We start from the raw sequence: 25,330 nt of genomic DNA, 5'->3' as shown, positions 1-25,330 counted from the left end.
GGTTACCAATGTCTTTGTTTATGAGTTCCATGATGATAATACATTCCATGGCCTTGCACACCAGGGTCGTCAGGCTAATAGGTCGATAGTTCCCGGGATCAGTGGTGGCTCCCCCTTTGTGGAGTGGTATAACTGTTGCTGTGTGCCATTCAGCGGGCACAAAGCCTGATGCGAGGCTATTATTGAACATGGTGCTTAAGTGGGGAGCCAGTTCGTTCTGAAGTTCATGTAAAATGCAGCCTGGGATGTTGTCCGGTCCCATGGATGCTGTGTTTTTGGCTTTAGAGAGTGCAGCTTTTACCTGCATAATTTGATTACAGGGACTCTGCATTTTTCCTGTATAGATATGGGCCCTTTAGGGGGGGGGGTAAAGTTAGCACTGAACCTATATGCCAGGATATTGGCAATATCAGTTGGTTCTGTAATTTTCGTGTCATTGTGCTGTAACTCAGAGCAGATCTGGGTGCTACCATCGAGATTCTTAACGTAGCTATAGAATGTTTTGTGGTTGTCCTTAGAATTAGCAGTGATTTTGTTTTCATAGCTAGCTTTGGAGGATCTTATAAGGGATCTCTGCTTCTTACTGAGGCTGACCAGGGAGCTCCTCCACTGATGGGATTTTACTCTGTTTTGCAACAGTTTCTTCCTTCTGTTGTACAGTTTGTTTATGGCAGGGGACCAAGTGATTGGCTTCCTTTTGGAGGATAGCATCTTGGTTCTGTTTGGGAAAGCATAATCCATGCATTTGTGTAAGTGCTTATAGAGTGCATTTGTGTAGGATTCAGCAGTTGTAACTGTACTGTCCATCTGCATGGGTATAATGAAGTTCACCACTTCTGTCTTAAGAAGCATGAAGTTGGCTTTGGAGAAATTCTTTACGGTGGTTTCCTTAATGGGGGTGGGGGCGGAATGTCAATATCAAGGGAGATTAGCTTATGGTCAGATAAGACCAACGAGGAGTTGACTTCAGGTGTGGAACACCGGTCACTCATGTTGGTAATGACTAAGTCTAGGATATTTTTGCCCCTGGTGGGGGTGTGGATAACTTGATCCAGGGCATTGGAGTTTATGAATTCCAGAAAGAGTTGAGCTAAGGAGTTGATACATGAGTAGTTTTCCCAGTTAACGGTGGGGTAGTTGAAGTCGCTCATTATTAGGGTGTTTGGTTGAACCCTAATATTTTCCAGTACATCAAGAAAAGAGGAGTGGGAATTCTGGGGCATGGTGGGGGATCTGTAGCAAGCTACAATTTGGATTGCAGTTTTGCCCAGAGTTAGTTGCACTTGGATAACCTCGGATGCATTATGCTGAGCAACTAGCCTGGAGGTGTGGATATCCTTAATTAATATGGACACACCTCTGCCTTTGGTGTTTCAGTCCAGGTTACATGACCGAAAGTGTGGTATGAGTTATAGCCTGGTAGTGCAGGGGTGCTCTCTAGAGGCTTGAACCAGGTCTCAGTCACTGCACAGATATCAATGTTCTCCATTTTAAGGAGTGCTTCGTGTGAGTGCATTTTGAGATTTATAATTCTAGGGCTGAGTAGGAGTAGCATTACCCGCAGTTTTTGCTTGCCTGTTCCTGTTACGGTGGTGAATGTCATTTGAACTTTGCTAAAAAAGGCACTATAGGGGTGGCAAGAGCCTTAGCCAGTATCCGGAATCCCAGGGGTGACAGGTGCAGGCCATCTGTGGCAAAGCATCATGGTCTGTCGACCATGTCATCTCAAGCAGACAGATACTGGATCCCTTTAGAATGACACCAGAAGCTTAGCCAATTGTTGAAGTCAATCATTTTGTCCTTGTACTGCAGTATGATTCTGGGTGATGGCAGAATGCTACTCAGGGCTAGGGTCATGCCTGCCTGGGCTACAAGATCGGAGAGCTCTTCCATGTCTCTTTTCATGTAGTCCAGGGAGGTATGTCTCAGGTCATTCACACCAACATGGACAATGACAGAGTCATATTTGTACTTGTTGTGGAGTGACCTGAGTACGTGGGTTATGTGGCGAATCCTGGCACCCGACAGGCAGCTGACTGTAACCTTCTCCTTGTTTAGCCTGGTGAGTGGGACATCAATGGTAGTACACATCCTTGAGGTCTATACAGTACATTCAACCACCCATTTTCAGGAGGGCTAAGATGGATTGAATCATGACCATCCTGAACTTGGTGTGTTTCACTGACTTGTTTAGGTATGTGAGATCCAATATTGGCTGCAGATTCCTGTCTTTTTGGATGCTAAAAATAATCTAGAGTAAATGCCCAATTGGACCAGATGGTGGTGGTGGGGGGACCTCTTGGATGACTCTTTTTTGTAGTATTTTTCTTATTTCCTGGGCAACATCTTGTCTCTGACTGGGTGAAACATCAGAGATGTGAAATTTGTGTTCAGGAATGTCAGAAAAAGGGCATGGTGTATCCTCTGGATACGATCCTTAGCACCCATTTGTCATGCGTGATGGCTTCCCAGGCTTCTGGGTGCAAGGAAAATTGCCCCCTGACTGCATCCAGAGGAATGCAGTCAGGCAACCCTTCAGGACCACTGGAAAGGCTTGTGGAGAGGGTCCTGCGATCCTTCATTTTGCGGACCCCCTCAGCCGAGTGGGTGGCATCTACCATTCTGACTATATCTCCCTCTGCCTCAGGGGGAAAAGTCTCCCTGCGTGTCCTAGAAAAGGCCCTGCGACTTTCAAAACCATAATTTCTTACTGCCACATTGGTTCCTAGAAAAGGTCCATTGTGGACTAGGAAAATAGATTCCGACAGCAGACAGGGTCTTACCATCTTTCTCGCTCTGGGTCAAAGTGTCACGTACCACTGGCCCAAACAAGGTGGAGCCATCAAAGGGAGCATTAATGAAGGACTGCTGAAAGGCTCCCCAAAAATCATACAGCCTCATCCAGGCATGACACCTAATGGCAATGCCTGAACCAGATGCACTTGAAGTACCCTCCACAGCATGAGAGATAAGCCTCATGAAGGCATTAGCCAGGGAATGTAGAGTGGCCAACCTAGAGGAAACAGACTCCTGCTCCTTGGAAGGTACAGACCATGGGACCAAGCTAGAAAGTTCTTTAACTAAGTACCTTTATAGCCAGGTAAAGTGAGAGAGGTAGTTCAACGCCTGAAGAGTGAAGGTAGATGAGGTATAGACCCTCTTATTAAATCTGTCCAGAGCCTGGGATTCTCTATTCAGGGGTGGACAGAAGAGCTTTCCCAAATGTGCTCCTTCTTGGTGGCTGCTGCCACAACCAAGGCATCTTCCAGGATTCCTTTGGTCCAAAACTGTTTGTTAGCCGAGGCACTCAAAATTTTATTAGCACGCTTTGGAATAGGTTCTACTGTATCTGTTTCCTTCCACACCCTCAGCAACACCAGCTGGATCAGCAGGTCAGCTGGGGGGGACATCCATGTGGTAGATGAGCTGGCCCCAAAAACTACCAACAACACCGACTCCTCCTGGGAAGAGGTTTGGGAGGACTATCCACCCTTCTGATGAAGGATTTCAAGGATATCTCCAAAGGAGACCTTTTTGGGTGTAGATTTGGGAGACCCACTTCATCTTCCTCAAAGTCGGTAACCATAGTAAGGCATTCCATACGGGAATCCACTTGCTTCCTTTTACACAGTCATTCACTGAGGGAACAGTGTGGAGGCTTTCTGGGACTGGCTGTCCATGTGGTAGCTCAGAGGTCTCGGGCACAGTTCCAAAGTGAGACAGGGGACGTTCTGTTGCGGTAGGTGCCAAGAGTCTCTTGGGAACAGAGAGGACCCTCTCCACCACGCTGAATGTATAAGGACTCCGAATGGCCTGGAATGTCTCACCGGAGCCAAATCCACTGGGGCAGACACTTCCCAGAATGAACGGGCTTCCTGCTCTGAGGGGATAGTCAGAGCTGAGCTGTCAAAGGCCAAGGCCCCATGGAATTGACCTCGATGCTATGGCTATGAGAAACACTCGGAACTGAAGCAGTCAGACCTGAGTAGGTTGGGAAGAATGTTGGAGTTCCTACACCCCAGCACAGGGACCCAGAGGAAACCAACAACTCTGAAACCGCACGGCGAATCGGAGAAGGTGCTACAGGCTGGAACAGGGAAAGCCTCATGGTTCCAGATGTGGACAGGGTGGACACAAGCCCCATCTGGATCTGTGTCTCAAGGAACTGCCACATGAGCTTACCCACATCCCTAGAGGGCAGACTTTGGGAAGACCTAGACGAAGCCGAGGAGGGAGGTCGAGGAGATATCCACAGGGAATGGATTGAAGATCTTCCAGGAGGCACTGGTAGAAGACCCTGGCTCTGATGCAGCTGGAGCCGATGCCAGGGGAAAACCACTCGGGCCCACAGCTTCTGAGGAGGAACGGGGTGGAGGAGGTTAGAAAGCTTGGAGTCAAGTGAGTTGGTTCTGAAGACCTTGTTTTCTTCCATGGAGGTTCAGAGGAGGACCGCATGGGCAAAAGTTTCCTGGACTCCCAGATGAATTTGGGCTTTTTAGCCTGGGGGGGGGGGTTGAGCCCCTGATGAGGGACAGAAAAAAGGGGAGAAAGGGCACCAAAGAGATGAACAGGAAGAAGAAACTTTTTTTATTTTTTTTTAAAGCTAGAAAAGTCTAACGAAGAGAAAACCTGAGGGCTAGACAGATAAAGAGAAGATAGAAGGATAGTAGATAGATAAAAAACAGAGAAAAAAAATCACCAAAAAGCTGCTACAGAAAAGCTCAAGCAGAAATCACTGCTAACATTATGTGTGGCAAACGAGATCAAAGGTAATGTGAGGGGAGCAGGGCATTGTGGGTAGGTAGCAGAAGCTCAAGTATGGAATCTTGAGCTGTGAGAAGGCAGCTGATCACTGCTGTATCTTAACAGAGTCCTTCAGGTTAATGGAATAAGTTGGACAACATCAGATCTACCTCATGAGCTTACCGACATCCCTAAAGGACAGGCTACGGGAAGACCTAGACAAAGCCAAGGAGGGAGTTCAGAGGGATTTCTGTGGGGAATGGGTTGGAGATCTTCCAGGTGGCACCAGCAGAGATGATCCTATCACCGGCACAGCTGGATCCCATGCTGGGAAAACCACTTGGCCTCATAGTCTCAGAGGAGGAACGCGCCAGAGGAGAGGAGAAGGTAAGAGAACTAAGGTAACTAAGGTAAGAAGCCTAACAGAGAGAAAACCTGAGGGCTAGACAGATAAAGAGAAGACAGAAGGGTAGGAGACAGACAAAAAATTGAGAAAAAAAATCACCAAAAAGCAGCTATAGAGAAGCTCAAGTGGAACTTGCTGCTGACACCAAGTGTTGCAAACCAGATCTGAGGTAACGTGGGAGGAGCAGGACATTGTGGGTAGGTAGCTCAAGTTTGGAATCTCGAGCTGTGAAAAGGCGGCTGGTTGGTTCCAAGCATCAGAACAGAGTACCTCAGGTTAATGGAATGAGTTGGAGTATATCAGATCAAACCTTTTAATTGAAAAATAAAAATGGATATAAGCACTTTCATCTCAAGAAACTACATAAACAAGACTTCATCAGATATGAGCCCAATATTTATTTTATTTTATTTATTTAACATTTGTTAACTGGGAAAGTCCGACCTGGAATGAGCAAATTTTTAGCAGGGGCCCAGGGAGAAATGCTCCAGATGCATGTCTTTGTAACGTGGGAGAAAACTGGAGCACCCAGAGTAAACCCACATGAACGCAGGGAAAACATACAGACTCCATACAGAAGGCACCCCACCTGAGAATTGAACCGGAGAACCTCTTGCTGTGAGGCGACAATGCTACCGCTGCACCACTGCGCCATCCATTACAAAATGACACCATATAAACAGAAAAAAAGCATCACATGATGACAATCACTGAGGCAATTAAGCAGCAAACAAGATCTTAAAGCAACAATATCTTAAAAGCAAGAAACGTATAAAAACATTAACATGAAAAACACTGCAATAAAAATCAGTAGCTCATCAAATCAATAATAAACTCCTATCTAATTTGTACCTTAAGCTTTAAAAGGCATCCAATGGACTTTAATTTGTTTAGTCGGGACCATCCGACTGCATTAAAAAACAGTATCCAGTAAAGTTCACTACCTTTCAGGTGTAGTGACCAAGCTCCCTCTCCTCACATTACGTGCAACTTTCTCAAGTGATAATAAATATAAAGTTATAGGTTCATAGGTTCATACTAGGCTATCTGCCCTAGGGCATTTATAAGCCTAGCTAGAGTGTGTTTGGCTTTCGCCACCCATTTTAAATTAATTTTGCTATGCCCTTTTTCGAGGTTAGTATACTGTGGCTCTGTCTAACAGTGACACAGAAGTGATACCCGGGGTAAACCTATGATCTCCCATCCACTCATAAAGATTCCTCTTGAAGAGAGTCATTGAGGGACTCTGCCTAACCTGGACTGGGATTTTACTCCAGAGTGAAGGGAGCCTCTGGGTTATGAATCTGTCCCTCCAGCATGTCCTATTTATTTCAGTGCTGAGGTTCAAGTCTCTCGAGCGCGTAGCTCAATGGGATTTGGATTTTCTGAGGTGCAGCATGTCCATTAATTCCGGGTTGGAAATGGCTTTATACGTCAGGCACAGATAGCCTCTGAGCAGGCGGTATGACACTGAGTAGAGCTGGAGTTTTTTTAACCGGGCAGCATATGGCATCTGTTTGAGCCCTTTGATCCTCTTGGTGAGGTACTTTTGGGGTCTTTTCAGTTGCTGCAGGTGACTGGTAAGGTACATCCCAAAAGGGGCATTGTACTCAATTATGGGCCTGATGAGGGATGAGTAAAGAGGCACGATGACCTCCCCTGATCTAGATGTGAATCCCTTCATGATTAGGTGGGCTATATAAAATGTTTTTCTAACCACTTTGGCCACGTGGTTGTCAAATGAGAGATAGCTATCAACTTGGGTCCCCAGGTCCCTAATTACTTCTTCTGTACTTAACTGATTACCACCTATGTGGTAATTTGTGGGCACTTTGTTTTTGCCAAAGGGGATGACTATACACTTTTTGGCATTTAGCTTGAGGCCATGGCTCTGGCACCAGTTGTCTGTTTCTATGAGGCCCTTTTGGAGGATGCTTGTGTCAACTGGAGAGTATATTATGGCGCCCAGTTTGCAGTCATCTGCGAACTTGGTCAGCCACAGTCCTTCCGTGTTGGCCTGTACCTCCGAGAAATATATATCGAACAAGAGAGGTCCCAGGACTGAGCCTTGTGGGACTCCACTTGTAACTGGTTTGGAGTCTGACATGGCTCCAGCAATTCTAACCATGTGGGTTCTGTCCTTGATAGTCTATAGTCTTATGTCCTGGATAGTCTATAGTGTATGCATTGGTCAATGTCCTCTTATTAATTTCATAGTTTAATAATAAGGTAAAACCATTTCAAAAATGATAATTAGAGAAAATGTCCTTAAGCGTGCTTGATAACGAGTTAAAGGCATTAAACAAGGCAAAAAACATTTTTTTCTAGTATTAAACAGCAGTACAACTGTATTTTTAATAAAATGTACAACATTATTTACAAAAATAAAGCTCAAAATGTCTGTAAATTACAGACGAACAATGCAGACTATGAAATGGGGAGGGCTTATCCAGTTACAGGATATCAATGAGTTAATAGAATTGACTCTATTAGAGAGAACACTGATTCTGTGACAGATGAGCCCAAGACTGTTGGTGAAGATTTTTTTTTTTTTTTTTTTTTTTAGAACAACCCAAAATCTGGAGGTCGGAGAGACTGGCCAGTTGGTACAAGGATTTGAACTATGGTCCCAGAAATGATTCAAAACCACAACAGAGGGACAGCCTTTTGAACTTTTGGGGCAGGGGCAGATACAGGAGAAAGTAAAATGTATTTCTGTAATAGACTGACGGATACTTTAAATTATGAATTTTTTTTAATTTGTCTGATTTTGCAACTCCAGAAGCATGTATGTCTGTTTTCAAGAAAGGATTCAATTTTATTCCTAATTTTAGGCTTGATATAGTTCAAGCTATTATCCAACTGAAAATGTTTGCTAGATATCTGAACTTATTGGTGGTGCTGCAGTGGCGTTGTCGCCTCACAGTAAGATGTTGTCCTGTTCGATTCTCAGCTAGAGCGTCTTCTGTGTGGAGACATGCGTGAATGGGCGTACCTTCGTTGAAGGTTGTGCGTCAGGGCCGACAACTCGGCACGTAAAAATCTACTGCCAATCATTAGCAGACCGGAGTTCCGCTGTGGCGACCCCTAACCGGGAAAAGCTGAAAGACACAACATTCTAATATAGCTGCCAGAGAGTATGGTGAAACCGTTTCTCTTAGAAATAAAGTACATTTATCCCATCCCTCCCATATCATGGGTTTCAGTGTTTGACAGAATTTGTGAAAGCAAATTCAAGAACACTTATAAGAAGAAAGTAATTTACTGATATTATAACTTATGAAGAGAGGGGGCTTTTGAAATCACTAACACTCGATAAGCATTTAAGCATAATGAAAACTGACAAGGGTAGGGGTGGTAATAATGAATAGCTTTGATTATTGTTAAAAAAATGTTTCATTTCTATCAAAGTAACATACACGAGAGTTTCTCTTAATGAAGTAAACACTGCAAACACAAGTTAGATTTTTTTGTTACTGATATGGGCATGCAGGGGGAAACTGAGGAAGAACAGTGGGAATACCTACATGTTGCCAAACCCAAGATAGCTTCAATTTTTGGTATCCCAAAAATTCACAAATGTACTTTTGATCCCCCATTGAGACCGACTGCGTCAGCCAGGGGTTCTAAAACTGAACCCCTGGCTAAGTATGTAGATTTTAAGTGTAAACTGATTCTGCAATCAAAGCCTTAAACCTTAAAAGATTCATGGCATCATCTGCAGGTCTTAAATTCATTACAGTAATATGATGACATTATTTTTATCACAGTGGATGTTAGTGGATTTTTTTTTATGTTATTCCCCATGATACAGTAACTAAAATGGTTTTACAGTTTTTTTTCAACAAACACATCTTTGACCGTCAGAACACCTGTGTAGTTACCACTCTCCTCGATTTGACATTGAAAAAGAAGTTATGTACTCACCATAATGTTCCATCTGAGTAGTTCTACTTCATTTGTCTTCAGCCTGTGGGATACCGGATCCATATCGGATCTGAGCCGGCAATCTTACTAGCATCTGCTCCGAGTTCCAAGCTCCTCCCTTTACCCATAATACACCTCCACTACCTTCCAACCCCCAGATCGAGTATGCTGAACTACTGATAACCGGACCAGAAAAAATACTTATGACCTATAGCTGCAGCCCGCACGCTGTTCACATGACAAGGTCTGGGGGAAGGAGGTAGGGACGGCTGAAGACAAATGAAGTAAAACTACACAGATGGAACATTATGGTGAGTACATAACTTCTTTATCTGAAGTAGTTTACTTCATTTGGTATTCAACCTGTGGGACAGAGTCCCCAGCTACTACACTCCTGGGTGGACCTCATGGAAGGATATTTCGGAGCACCGCGGAACCAAAGGATGCTCTCCTTCTGGAAGTCAAATCCAGTTTGTAATGAGAAATAAATGTATGAGATGAGGACTAAGTAGCTGTAGAACAAATATCATCCAAAGAGTCTCTAGACCAAAAGGATGCAGACATAGCCATGGACCTAGTGGAAAGAGCTTTCACCTGACCCAGAGGAGACATGCCTCTGTCCTTATAGACCTGAATGATACATGAAGAAATCCACCTAGCAGTAGTGACCTTGGAGATAGGTTTACCCAAAAAGGGTTTATAGAAAGATACAAACAATTGATCGGAATGACGGAAATTTTTTGTCCTGTGTAAATAGAATAGTAACTGTCTATGAACATCCAGCAAGTGGAGTTTGTATTCCATCTTGTTAGCAAAATTAGGAAAGAAAACTGGTAACGATGGTTTGATTGATATTAACTGGTGATGCCACCTTGGGAAGAAAGGATGGATTGGTCCAAAGGGAAACCCTATCTTTTTGGAAAATCATATAAGGAACTTTAACATACAAAGCCTGCAGTTCGGAAACCCTTTTTGCAGAAGTAATAGCCACCAGAAATGCTGTTTTCCAAGATAAGAATTTTAGATCTGTGGTTGCAGCGGGTTCAAAAGGCGGAGTGACCAGAGCTTGAAGAACCATAGTAAGATCCCATGGGGGAACAGGATCCTTGACAGGAGGCCGTAATAGAAAAGTCCCTTTGATAAAGGTTTTACACAGTCTGGAGGAGGCAAGAGAGGCAGAATTCTCGCCCACATGAAAATGAGAAATGGCAGCCAATTGAACCTCGACAGTAGAACTAGTTCCGTATTGAAAAATATCAGCTAGAAAAATCAAGAATGGCAGAAATAGAAGACGTGAAGGGGTCTAAACTCATTTGAGAGGCCCAAAAAGAAAAACTTTCCATTTACTGCAATAAACCTTCCTGGTAGAAGACTTATGAGAGACCACCAAAATAGACCTAACTGAAGAGGATAATCCAGGAGTCCTAGCGATCATGGGAACTGGAGCAGCCAAACTGTAAGCTTCAAACTGTCCAGGTTCGGATGGGGCACCCCCGATGGGTGTGAAATCAGATCCTGAATGGGATCCAAGATCCAGGGCAGAGCCAGAAGGTCAGACCAAAAGAAGGGAAACCATACCTAGCAAGGCCAAAACAGGACAATGAGGATCACTTTGCTCCTCAGTTGACAAGCTTTCTGAAGAAACCTCAGAATAAGAGGTACTGGAGGGTAAACATACAGAAGACCAGGAGGCCAAGCATGGACTAGAGCATCTCTGGGGGACTCCCACGGCAGGGGGGGTTCAGAGCGAAAAACTCGCTGCACTTCACGTTGGAAGGAGATGCGAAGAAATCGCAGCAAGGCTGACCCCACTCCAGGAAGATCAGCTCCACTACTGAAAGACTCAGAGACTACTGGTAAGGCATCAGAATAGTCTGACTTAACCTGTCAGCTAGAATGTTGGACTGTCCAGGAATGTGCGTTGCGATGAGAAAACGACCAGTGGAGATCGTCCATTCCCACACTCTCACGGCCTCGCGACAAAGGGGGTAGGATCTGGTCCCTCCCTGTTTGTTGATATACCAGACCACTAACATGTTGTCTGACTGAACTGCAATGGTTCCCAGAGGAAGAAAGGCATGAAGGGCCTGCAACGCTAAAATGACTGCCCTCATCTCTAGAATGTCTATGTGCAAGCTGGTCTCTACAGGGGACCAAAGGCCTTGGACTGTCCTGCCCGAACAATGCCCCCCCCCCACCCAAGTTGGGAGGCATCCGTGGTTACTGTAGCTTGGGCAGGGGCTGGAACAAAGGGTCATCCATCCAAAATATCCGGAGAACACATCCACCATATGAGGGACGACCGACAGACTCGACTGAGGTGTATTGGATATGACAATGGAAGTTCCAACAGGGACCATTGTATAGCTAGTGTCCGCTGTAGAATTCTCATATGTAACCAGGCACACGGGAGAAGCATTATGGTTGCCGCCATTGAACCTAAGGCTTTCAACAGTGATTTCGCCGATGGAAGATGAGAATGGTAGATCAGAGAGACATGCATCCTCAGGTTTTGTACTCTCTCCGCGGTCAGGAAAATTTTGCACTGTAATGTATCTATCCTTGCCCCAATGTAATCTATCACCTGGACAGGATTTAGGAGTGATTTGGCTGCATTAACTATAATCCTCAAATGCAGGGCAAGGATTAAGAAATAATCCCTGGTTAGAGAGAGTAGACGCTTGGTGGGAGCAGTGAGGAGCCAATCGTCCAGGTATGGATAGACCTGAATCCCCAGAAGCCTCAGGTGAGCCACTACCACCGCCATCACTTTGGTGAACACCCTGTGGGCTGTGGTGAGACAAAAAATGTAGGGCTCGAAATTGGTAATGACTGACTCCTAGCCAGAAGCGGAGGAAGCTCCTGGAGCTTCTGTGCATCTTTATGTGACAGTAAGCATCTTGGAGGTCTAATGAGCACATCCAGTCGCTCTCTTGCAGGTACGGCATGATGGACTGTAGTGTGACCATCCGGAATTTTTCTTTGGCAACTGACAGTTTCAGGGTAGATAGGTCGAGAATGGGCCTTAAGTCTCCCATTTTCTTTGGCACCAAAAAGAACCTGGAGTAGAAGCCCGATCCGGACTGGTCTGGGGGGACGATTTCGATAGCTCATTTTCCTAGCAGCTTGGAAATTTCCTATGCTGCTGCCTCCCTTTGCATGGGTGGTATGTCCGGGAGGTGTTTGGGAGATTTGGGAAGACCCACAAAGGGGATAGGGTAACCTCTGGATATGATATGAAGCACCCAGCGGTCTGATGTTATGGACTCCCATGCCACCAGGTGCAAGGACAATCATCCCCCAACTGCTTCCAGAGTAGAGCAGTCAGGCCACCCTTCAGGGTTGCTGTGCACGTCTGTCTGAGAAAGTTTCTCGAGACCCAAAATTCCTCAGACCCCCTCTGCCTCTGGGCTGGCATCCATTCTGCCCCCCTCTGCCTCTGGGGGAAGAAGAAGAGCCCTGAGTGTCCCGGGAATACTGTGACTTCTGGAACCACATCTTCTTTTGCCCTCTCTGATTCTGGGAAAAGGACCTTTGAGGGATCGAGAAGCAGATTCCAACGGTAGACAGTGTCTTCCCATCCTTCTCACTCTGGAGTAAAGTCTCTTTTGACGGTCTTACCAAAGAGAGTAGAACCATCATAAGGGGCATTGGAAAAGGACGCCCTGAAGGGTTCTGAAAACTGACATAGTCTGAGCCAGGCATTGTGCCTCCTGGACACGCCGGACAGAGCCACACTGGCCACTCCTTCAGTGGCATGTGAAAGGAGTCACATGGACGTACTGGAGACTGCTTTCAAAGTGGCCATCCTCACAGAGAACGAGTCACTGTTGTCCTGTGACATGGACTTAGGGGGAGACTCCACCAGCTCCTTGACCAGGTCGCGCTGGATTCTTGTGATGTGGGCCAGGTAGTTCAGCGCCCAAATAGAAAAGGTAGCTGAAGCGTAAACCTGCTTCCCTAAGTGGTCCATCATCCGCAATTCTCGGTCAGGAGGATGAACCAAGGAACTCTCCTGGGCTAGTTCCTTCTTCATGGCTGTAGTTACCACTATAGCGTCTATGGGGGAGCCCTTGTTCCATGCTGGCCTATCCGAAGGTGGACTTAAGATCTTGTCAGGCCTTTTGGGAATTGGTTCCACAGTGTCCGGCTCCTTCCAGGCCCATGAGGTGACCAGGTCCACCAAGGGATCTGCAAGAGGGGACATCCAGGAAGTAGATGGGCCCATGCCAAAAGCTACCAGGAACATGGACTCATCAGATGAAGGTTTGGGGACAAACCAACCTCCCCGTTGGTGAAGGATTTCTATAATGTCTCCAAAGAAGACATCCTCGGGAGGTGACCTGGGGGAACCTTCCCCATCATCCAAATTCATATCCTCGGTGAGGGACTTGGGGGAGTCCAAGTACCTCCTCTTACACGTATGCTTGCGATGCACATCTCTGGTTCAGCTCTCCGGGGGGGGGGGGGTCACAAGCCACTTGTTCCTCAGGGGGAACCGTCTGGGGCTCCTCGAGCATAGGCTGTCCCTCTGGTAAAATTATGGGATTCATAGCAAGAGCCGAGGGGGTCAGGGCAGAGTCCAAGGGGACAGTCAGGGGTCTTGATCCAGCAGAGAGAACCCTTTCTACCACGTTGAACACCGAGGGAGAACAAACCTCCTGTGGAACCAATAAGGAAACCAGTCTCCCCATGTCCGATGAGAGAATCGGAGCCGGGCTCGAAGTGGACGGAGCTCCAAGGGAGGGAATTTGGCCCAACAAAGGTGGAGCCGATGAAAAAATTCCATTCCCTCGGACCAGACACCCAAGCTACAGCTCCGAGAGTGGCTCGGATCTGAGCTGGTTGGATCCAATACGCTCCAGGCAGCCATTGGCATCAAGGAAGCAGGTACCATCGGCACTGACCCCCTGACTAAATCCATCCTCAGATCAGAGTGCTCCGAACCCGGTGGATGGATCAGAGAAGGAGTAAAAAAAGGAAGCGAGCTCCCCCCTCCTGAGGGAGACAGGGCTGCCAAGACCCCCATCTGGATCTGAGTACGAATGAACCTCCTCATCATTTTATCCATGTCCACGTCCGATTAGGACTGCGTGGACCTCGACGAGGCCATGGACTCCGACCTTGCAGGTCAGGGCACCGAGGTCCTAGATGTAGAGTGTGTCTCCTCCGACTCTGGGGAAAACCGTGGAGATTGGAGCAGTCATGGATCCTGTGTGTCTTAACAGGTGAAGGGAGGTCCGGGGCCTCTTATGTTTCTCCGTCCTAGATTTTGGCTCTCTCTCCTTCTCTCTGCCCCATTTCCATTCTACTTCCACAGGCTTTGAAACGAGAGGCTGAGTCTCGGCCTGGGAGGGAGGAGAAGCAAGGGCAAGAGAAGAAGTAGAGGTAACCATAGCAGCCGCTGTGACCGAAGCTGAGGTCAAGGCAACCACCTCAGAAGTGGGAAGAAGGCCTTTCAGGGCCAACTTATCCTTCCAGTTCTTGACTGCACGCGGGTTAAAACAAACGCATATAGAGCAGTCTGTACTGAGATGGGCCACACCCAATCATATTCACAAAGAGTGTAGGCATCTGCTGGGAACAACTTATGGCCACACTCAGTGCACCTTTTAAACACTGGCTTATCAGCCATTTATACAAGAGGAAAAACAAGTAGATAGAACCACTCACCTCACACACACACACACACACACACACACACACACACACACACACACACACACACAAAACACACTGAGGGGGGAGGGAAAGCAAGTACACTCACTAACTATGCTAACCTAAGCTAAACAACACTAAAGTTTAAACACACGACACACCAAGCAAGGGGAGAAAAGAGGAACCTACACTAATCACTATCCTGAAGTTAGTAGAGAAAAAAAGGCTTTCTAAAAGCTTTAATATCCACTTACTACTTGGAGCTCTAGAGATCACGATGCTTTAGCTAGCCACGGCAAACGAGATCTGGGGGTTGAAGGTAGTGGAGTTGTATTATGGGTAAGGGGAGGAGCTTGGAGCAGATGCTAATAAGATTGCTGGCTCAGATCAGATACGGATCCGGTATCCCACAGGTTGAAGACTAAATGAAGTAAACTACTTCAGATCAATCATTTAATTTTTTTTTTTTTTTTTTTTTTTTTTTAGGGAGAGTACTACCATCAGGTATCAGGAGTTGCAATAGGTGCTGCATGCTAATGTAGTGTTAGCTGTGTAGGAGGAAAGGACGTGTTTTATCCTCCAATTTCTATTTATGGTGCACAAGTATTACAGGTTCTTAGATGACATGCTTATTTTGTGGAAAGGTACCACTGAATAATGGGAAATATTTTATACTCAGTGGCAAAATTCTACACCCTTTCTTATGTTTACTTATTCCATTGGTACTAACAGTATCACTTATTTGGATTTTATGCCTGAGAAGAATTCTGCCAATGAGTGTTATTCTTCAACAACTTACAGAAAGGAGATGTTTTCCAACACATATCTCCATTTTAATAGTTGCCACCCTTTTCATCAAAAAAGTCTGTTGTTAAAGGCCAAATGGTGAGGCTTTCAATATTAATATCAGACAACAACATTTCTGACAAGGAGATATATTACTTAATGTGTATGTTTATGGAAAGGGGGTATCTTATTCAGTTGTTAAGAAACATTAAAGCTGACGTGGTGGGTCATCGCAATGACCGTTTTTCTCCCATTTTGAAAATTAAGTCGTGCACAGCTAAAAATGTAAGTGAAATAATAGCTGGCAGGACAAGTAATGATCTGTTCCACTTGCCCACTCCTATTTTTACCATCCTGTATAGCAAGGATGTATTCCAATATACTACCTTAGTAATGTTGAATTGGGACATAGTATTCCCTGATGACATTAAAAAGTGTTAAGGAACTGCTCTAGTGATTGTTTTTTCAAAAGGAAAAATATCGAGACTCTTTTGGAATTGCCTTCTAGTAGAACAAAATCAATGGTGGGTCAGGCAGTGATGTGGAAGTGTGGGACCTGTAAGATGTGTAGCTTCATCTATGAAGGTCCCTATTCTTAAGCAGACAGTTTTGCAAGAACTCTCCCCTGCCCCGGGAGGTGTAACTGTAACACCTCCCATATTGTCTACCCTGCCACATGCAGCTCCTGTAATGCCTTCTATGTGGGGAACATGATCAGAAAAATTTAAAGAAAGAATATGTGAGCATGTTTATGATACCAGGAGAAGGAAAACTACTAATGCTTTGTTCAGACATACTATTGATTGTCATAACTTTAAGAAGTTCCTATTTTTCATTATTGACAGGGGATAGTTGTGAATTTTAGTGGAGACTTTGAAATTCTTCTTAAGTTTAAAGAGCTTACTTGGCAATTGAAGCTCAATGCCTCAGTTGCTCCTGGTATTAATGACACCATTTCCTTTTTAAGCATTCTTAAGGAAAAAAAGCTGCTTTAATATGAGACAGTGTTCAGTTTTTACCATTTTAAAACATATTTACTTGTCATGTTTACTCTTTATTGACATTTTATGGTTTTACAGCCTTGTATTTATATGCATTCTTAAATCACAGTGATTTTGACATGCTAATGTGTTTTTAACTTGTTCTATTAGTTTCATCTTGTTGAATGACATCACACTGGTTATGCAAATGTTTCAGTTCTGACAGGTTGACTTTTTAGTATTTATAGCCTTTAACTATGGCAGATAATCACTCTGAGTCTTTGATGGTGTAAAGATAAAAGCACTCAGTCTCTATCTTTAAACATCTTTTTAATGTAGTTTCATTAAACGTGTCAAAGAATGCTGGTTGGTTTCCGTTTCATTTATTTTTAGTACAAATGAAATAGTCCAATAAATACCAGAACCACATATCTAAATTGTTTATCAGCAAACAAAACATAGTGGAGAAAAAGGCTCCTTCCCCACCTCTGGACCAGACTCATACTGCAAACTGAGCAGTATGATACAATATCTTGGAACAGGATGACTGGATGGGTATTCACAAATTCATCACTGACTTGTCTGGCCTAGCTTTCACCTACCATCACCATCTCATTATCAACCCCCTTTTTCCCATTTTTTACATGGGGTTGGGTGTTGTGCTAAGTGTTCCCATCACTCTAAATTCAATACCACTCTCCTGCCTTTGACACTCATGCCCGGCTGTTGCAGATCTTTTCTCCCAGAGTCCATCCTTTTGCTGGATACCCTTGCTTCCTCTTACCTTCTTCCTGTCTGCCCAAATTTTATTCACCAGATTGTCGTCTGCTTTCCTGAACATGTGCCAAACCACCTTAATCTGTTTTCTTTGACGTTCTCTGCAAATGGAGATACTTTGGTTTCTGGTCTGATTTCTTCTAATGTCCCATAGTGTGCATCCTACTACCCCATCGCAGGCACTTCATCTCCATCACCTCTAGCTTCCTTAAATGCTGTGCCTTCACTGTCAAGATTTATGCACCATACAGCACCTCTGCTTTGTACACCTTATCATTCAGCTTCTTTGACATTCTTCTGTCATACACTACCCCTGACACTCTGTGCCAGTTGGCTGCAACCCATTTGATTCTAGCTTTGACTTTCCTTCTCCGCAACCCCCATTTCCAGATACTTGAAGCTGTTAAATTGTTCCACTATTTTCCCTTCAAGCTCAATTATCAGTTTCTTCTGATTTCTTCCATTTGCTGCCATGACAAAAGTCTTATCTGTATTTAATTTTACCCTTGTGCCTTTAGTTTTGCATTCCATTCTCCTATCCTTGGCTGAAGTTCTTTCTCAGAGTCTGCCTGTATTTCCATATCACCTGCACACAGCAACTCTGTTGATCTATCCCCTCCAATCTGTTTGCTAAAGTAGTTCATCACCAGTATGAACAGCAGTGTGTTTAGAGTTAAACCCTGATGATCACGCATTCTCACTGGGAACCCCGCTATGAGTTGGAACACTGCTTGTACTAGACTGGCCTAACCATCTTTCAAATAGGGGTTCAATTTACGGATAGGTAGTGGCATGGAGTAAATGGCTGTAAAACTCAGTTGCCTTGCATTTCCATTGATCATACAAAGCTGTACAGAGACCTAACCTAGAAGAGAACCTACAATCAATGTTTCCTTCACAAAAGGCCTGAGAATATTGGTCAATAGCACTGCATCAAACAAGACCAAATATAGATGGTATAATGAGAAAATCACAGAAAGGAATTCAAACAAGCATCCAAAGTGGAAGGGATGACTGAATTCTCATAGCGTAGGACTGTCAGAGTGTCAGAGCCCCTGGCACAGAATAAGAGTGACAGTGACTGCAAGCAGAAATTGCCACAGACAATAGTGTTTTGTCCAGAGGTAAAAGGCCAGATTAAAGCTGGAGTTGTACCTGAAGGCCTTGCATGCTCAATGCTACTGGTGTTCCTAGGATAACAATAGAGAATGACTGAAAAGAGTATGCTTCTGTCTTTAATTTTCTTATGCTGATGGCCACAAGTTTTATTTCTTTGCTTGTTTGTTTAGATTTGGGTGAGAAAATGCTGGAGTAAGGATTGTAACTGCCTAGCAAACATAGTCCCTGTCAAGGAAAATTCCTGCTTCATAATTCTGATGTTCGTTTTCTGTTCTTTTACAACGAGCAGGGGCTCTTCACAGGTTTTCTGATCCTGGAAGAGCACAATCTGAAATGCTAACTTAAAGAACATGCATCAGTCTTATGCATGGGACTCAGGATAAGGAACGGTCAAAAATAAATAGAGGTCTTTGCAAGAATATGCTGATTGCCAATATATGCCACTTTCTGCATCAAGAAAGAAATTCATTCATTCCCAATACCTGCTTTATCTAATTTAGGGTCATGGGGATCCATAGCCTACCCTTGAATTCAGTGGGTGGGGGGGAGAGACACTAAATCCTAATACAATGCCACTATATCATAGGACACACATACACATAAATGTACACACATATGCATGCACAAACACTCACTAAGTCAAACATCTGGGATTAATTTCTAGGCTTCCCAACTCATCAACATTATGTCTTTGTGTTGTATAACAGGAAACCATCATATCCAGCAAAAAATCTCAGGACAAGTGAGGACATGCAGACTCAACACAAAAGACAGCCCTGCAAAGCACAGAACCTGACAACCAAGCACTGCAAGAAGGCAGTGTCAACCAGTGTACGAATGTAAAGCCCATAAAACATTGAGTGATAAGACAGTGCAGAGTTTTGAAAGTACACCAAAAGTTAAACACATGAACATACCCGTATTAAGCAATTTTTCTCATGCATATTTAAGAGGTGACAAAAAATGGCTGTCAGAAGTACAGAGGAAATAATCAGAGCAAATGAATGCCCGCCTGACCCAGACGTAAATAAATGTTTTTTTTCCAAATGATGGGATTGCTGAATCATGTTGCTAAGTCTTTGCCTGTCAGTGTGAGGTCCGCTAGTGTTAGTTGTTTCAAGAACCTACTACTGCCCTACGTTTTTCCCCTATATATTTTTCCTGCAGTGCCTGATGACTACCAAACCTCCTCAGTTAGGGTGAGGGCTGGCTGGGAGAGGCAGTAATACAAGAAGCTTCAGTGATGGTTTGTATTTATTTTGGACCAAAACCTTCCCCTATGCAGGGGAACACGTGAATCACAGAAGGGACCACATTGCCTTCTTTGATGTGGGTTGTCAATCCCATGGTGGGCAAACTGTCACTGGGACCACCTGTTGAAGCACCACCCCTCCTCTGAATGAGTCCAATTTCAATGGATAGCCCCAGACTATTCCTATCCCTTCCAGAATGGGCACATCCATCCACCAACAGCTCCTTCTCATACCTCTCAAACTCTTCAAACAAGAAATTTGGACAAAGCCATAAATAAAAGTGGGACAAAGGCCCCAAAATAGAGAATTTTTAAATATTGCTCTTACAATCTTACAAAGTTGATAGAACAACAGGTTGTGCATTAACATGAATTTTCTGAAGGGTATGAAGTCTGAAACTCACATGTTGATTATTCTTTTCTAACTTCAGTCTTTAATGATTTGCCAGAAAACCATAATTTTATGAAAAATGGACCAAAAATATGAGACAAAAATCTGGACAATCTGTGAAAATCTGTACAGCTGAGAGGTATGCTCCTTCTAGCTTCCAAACCTGTAGCTGTTCTTAAGTCAGTTGGGCCATAGTCAGGACTTTATCTCTATATGTTACCAAAAGATGGCTTCACTGTCTTATGGCTTTCCCACTTACAATGTCTTAGAATAAATAGAAGGCAAGGAATGCAGCTGTTGAATTGTGGCATTTCTGTGCCCCAAAATTCACAGTAAAAGGCACTGTGCTACAAAAGTGTGTATCAATATTCATTTAGCAACATTAACAAAGAAGTGTTAAAAAGAGCCCTCTATAAGAGAAAGACAGAGACAGAAATAGAAACAGAGAAACAGAAAATATAACAAAGAATGCCACTATTGGAAGTCATAGCCAGGACTCCAAAAGTACTTCATATACACTTTCTCAGAATTCTTTTTCAAGACATCAAGTCCACCTAAAGGTTTGTAGGAGGTTAACCAAACTATCCTTCATAGTGACAAAATGACACGTGTTGCACTAATGTTAAGAAGTTAAGTTAACCGTACTGACAGCAAACCTTAGCAAGGCTAATTACAGCACACTTACATACCCACACATCATTTTTAATTACGAAGATTTTTGCCTGCTTAGACTAATGCAGGCACATCAATGAACTGCATGTAGTTCCTTAAGGAATTAGCATTCAGTCTGTAACATAAAGACAGAGTAGGAAACATACACTCCAGAATTTCTTTTTACAGCATTAATCTAGAAAGCGGATATCCACTCAGTGCCCAAGGCACCAACCAAGCAACCAGTCAAACACCCACAATATGCTTTTAATTCCATTCAGATTAAACTGTCATAACTTACTTCTTGCCCTTTTACCTAGTTACTCATAGAAGAAATGCAGCTGAAATATCTCAGAAGGTGATTGCATCGACCTACTCTTGCAGAATGTGATGGACATTTCATGAGTAAATGTTAACGCTCTTTCTCATCACAGCATTAACAGAACTGTGAAACATGCATGCTTCATGTGCCCCATAGTTTTATAAGGACCCTGTGCTGTTGTCAAATGATGCAAGACTCCACACATAAAGGGCAAACCTGGGCTCTCCAGTGTCAAGTTATTAAATTCCTCCTGTGGTCTTGGTCTTATTCCTAAATGCAAAGCAGTCAAATTCACAAGCAGGCCAAAGCAAAAGGAGATGGAGGCAGAAATTCAGTGTAAAGGCAGCTTTACCATCGTAAGAAAGAAAGAAAACATTCAGACATGTACTTTTGCTTCAATGCTTCCCTACATACACTATTTATTTGCTGAAGTAGGTATGTCAATACTTGGATGTACAGATCAAAATACTCTAATGGACTCCACTTTCTTCTATGTCCAAAACATTTCAGTTTTTGTACATATACAACCAGTCTATAGATTAGCAGACAGCAATTACAGTAACTGCATCACAAGCAGCCTATGGGTTAATATACAGCAATTACAGTAACTGCATCACAGACAGTTTCTTATCACAGGGCCTGAAGTACCCCAGGTACTTGTAATTCCAAATGGACAGCAACATAGACTCATTTGTTGAAAAATTAATGAGTATATCAGAGCATTTTTGCAAAGATGCTGTTTTAGGATGCAGCGATTTAACCTATTATTCAACAGAATGGCAAAATATGGATTTTCATTTACACATCTGCAGTATGCAAAAAGCAATACGATTATGTGACAACATCTTAAAAACATGAGCTTCAAACTAATAATACAATTAAATGACAATTAACTAAATTCTTTTTGCTCAGCACAAGTCTATGGTATGGTACACATTGCAAGTTATTGCAACACATCATAAAAATGTCTGCTGCAATAAAAAGTAGGGATGACTTCAGACAAAACAAAGATTGTAACATGTTGTAACAAATTGTGTGAGTGACAGCCTGATAAGAAATGTTATGATATCTATCAAAATATATATTCTAGAACTCTTTGGATCTCTTTTAATGACATACAGAGTGTAGTCTCAGAGGTTCTTTCAAGTGTCAAAGGCATTTTGCTACAATATCTTGGTGTGAACTGCTGTCTTTTTTCACATAAACTGCACTGCAAATAAGTTGCTCATAAACATATTGACATCAACTTACTGCAAAAAATTAAGCCATTCAGTGTTGCAGTCAAGGACTAGCTGCTCTCGGAGCTGACTCAGTCGTCTACACCTCTCAGCGATGAAAGGAGTGTGGAAGCGGCTGACTGCTTTTGTGCTACATTTAGAAAAAGAGAGAGAGGAGAATTCAAGGTTAGCAAGCAATGGGTTATGCCATCAATGAAGAAAATTAGACTTTAATACTCCTGTCGTGCAGCAGCCTTAAGAAAGCATGAATGAAAACATGAACAGTGCTATTAAATAGCATTGTATTTTTTCAGTTGTTTATCACAAATAAAAAAGATGGTTACTATGGCAAAATCAGCTGAAAGTGCATTAGCAGATTCCATTTCAAAACAAGAGCCTGTGACTACTGCACGTTACTCTGTATCAATATTTCTCAGATAGTTTTCTTAAAAAAACCCTAATGTGCCAGGAAGGCCAAAACAAGATTACAGCATTTTATATTTTATACGTTGAGCTATGGATGGTGTAAAGCTGATCTGGAATAGGCAATGAAAGATGAATAAATTCACATATGTAGCCAGCAAAGAACAAACGCTCACTGTAGCTCACAATAACATATTTAAGGAAGTATAAGATGTCAGTTATAGTACAAAATGAACACTTTTTTAAGCAACCAAACAAGGGATGTTCACAATGGCACCAGAAGCAGCCACTCTACAAAATAACAAGGATATCCTCCTAGTGGTATTTATTTATGTACCAAACATACTGCAATTCCAATACTTTTCACTAAAGGCTTAATTTCAATGTATCCCACATTAGGACGCAGAACAAATAAAAAACAGAAACATTCCAAAACTTATAAATACATAAGGAGATGACAGTTGGTAGAATGGCAGCACTAAAGCCAAGAAGAGAGATCATGCATGTGTCTTCTGCACTAAGGAAGTCTATACAGGAGACATAGATTACTGAGACAGAGCAAGAAGTAGTTACAAGTAATAACCACTCAAACTCCTCCCCCTCCAGGTCTCTCACATCAGACATGCCAATTAGAACTCAGGTCTCTAGTCCAGTAAAACAAAGTGATGGAGGTAGAGCCAGCAAATCATCTGCAGTTAAGTGGGGGCAAGTGCTCAAGAATCAAACTGATGTCACTGCTCACCCTGTACAGGGGAAGAACTTAGGAACTGTCCATTGGTGCCGCAAATACTGAATAGGCGTGCTGAGACCCAGCAGATAAAACAGATTAGTGGTAACAAAATCACTTAAAAACTATACAAACTTTAACAGACAGCATATGTTGCTTAGGGAGGGTTTTTAAAGTGATTAAATATAGGAAGTTATGCAAAGAGAAGGGGGTTCTACCAGAGGGCGGCATGAATGTTTTGTGACCTAGACATAGCTAGCTGTAAGAACTAATGAAGGGGATCATACAATACTATGGTTGCTTGTGGCAAGAAGCACAGAGAAGAGCAGGAAAATCTTCAAGGTGACAGCAAGAGATGTTTCTTGCCAAGAAACAATCTTGTTACTTAAGGGTATTTAAACTTGCTGTCAAGACAAAGTCACAATGACAATGCAGGATACTGACATGGACGATCCTTCCTCAATTAACTGGAAGTTGTAATCCCTTGCCAGGGGTTGACATATATTTCTGAACAGCTGAACTGTCAGCTGCAGCACTGGATGGGATACCTTAGTCAGCTCAAAGAGCAGGAGAAAGTTATACAGTGTCAGGTGGGGAAGTAGCATTTGACAAGCAGAGGAAAGCGTGATGCCAGCTTAACAAAGTGCATGTACTTGTGGCAGATGAGACAAAAGGTGAATGGATACTATGGAACCCAGAGGTGGCAGCCTGGCCATGAGATCAAAAAAGAAAAAGACATTTTGATAGAAAGGAATAAAAGAAAGGAATATGATGGGGATATGACTTTAGCTTTTTGCACCTAGAATATCAACTGCACTCTATTCTTCTTCACACTTGCAGCAGCATTAGCTGTATGGGTTGCCTTGTCTCATTCAAGCCTGCAGTGCTTTAAAGGCAGCTGATACACAGCATTACTGCTTAAGTGTAACTGGCAGCTTAAATGTGAACAAATGTTTTAATTAGACAACAAAAAATAAATCTGGTTTGCTTCTTTAATTGAAAAGATTCTTTTCAACAGTCAGTTGTTGTCTAGCCTGTCAGTAGTCAGTAACTTGACATGTCATTAAGGGACTTTTGGCATGTGGAATGAGTAACTCTTTTAATTTCTCCAAATCATTTGGGTTTCTAAAACCATGATGGGAACGGACCCCATTCCAAGTCAAAGTACAATTAAAGTTCATAAAATTAGTATTGTTTCAATCTTTGATATCAGCAAAAAGTGCTCTTCGCAGCACCCGCTATGTGCCCAGTAATGACTCCTTCTGCAATTCATACAAGGTTACATGGATTAGTAACAAATCTAAATACGATTGTAGAGTCTTTTTTATAAGACCCGTTGCTTTTACTACTATTGGAACTGTCTTGGTATCCTTCTTCTACTAACTACTAAGGTGCACTTAGATATGGTTAATAATACTGAGATGGATATGATTAATCCCCGGCTTTTCTTTGAGTTTTGTCACCACCTTTACTGTAGATGCCCATGAGTTGAGGAAAATACTATTAAAAACTGGGACCTCCTGATTGCGGGCAAGGATGTTTCACAGAAAGTTGGGCCACTTCCTACAGTTATATTTAGGAGAGGGAGAAACTTAAAGAGTCTGATTGAATCTCGAGTTGCCCATACTAGTAGAAACCCCAGTATGTATAAATGTGACTCATGTAACCAATGTAAATTTGTAGAAACTGGGCTGTATTTTAAAATTCATGGTAAGAACTTTAATACCAAGTATAGATTTAACTGTAATTCAAAATCAATAATCTACTTGGCTCAATGTCAAAATTGCCCAGCATTTTACATTGGTAAAACGGACCGCAAATTTAGGGAGCGTGTGTCTGAGCATGTTTACTGTATAAATAAGATCATAGTAGAAAATGGACTTGCACGTCATTATGTAGAATTTCCATCAAACAAGTTTAAATTTTCAGCCATTTATCAAGTTTTAACAGA

The 25,330-nt window shown here is 43.1% G+C and overlaps 1 protein-coding gene across 1 annotated transcript in view; it reads right to left on the bottom strand.

Annotated features, from left to right (window-relative positions):
• The window catches only part of MSH3 (mutS homolog 3), a 3,764,176-nt gene that overhangs the window by 1,559,258 nt on the left and 2,179,588 nt on the right, over positions 1-25,330 (bottom strand). The window contains exon 17 of the mRNA XM_044064237.1: positions 22,264-22,380. Within this exon, the coding sequence (XP_043920172.1) occupies positions 22,264-22,380 (117 nt within the window). The remainder of the gene's footprint in view (positions 1-22,263; positions 22,381-25,330) is intronic.

Source organism: Protopterus annectens, chromosome 2.part2, assembly GCF_019279795.1.
Source record: "Protopterus annectens isolate FY-2018-M chromosome 2.part2, PAN1.0, whole genome shotgun sequence".
NCBI classification, from domain to species: domain Eukaryota; kingdom Metazoa; phylum Chordata; order Ceratodontiformes; family Protopteridae; genus Protopterus; species Protopterus annectens.
The sequence above is the reverse complement of the archived record's forward strand: the minus strand, read 5'-3'. Positions and strand labels throughout refer to the sequence as shown.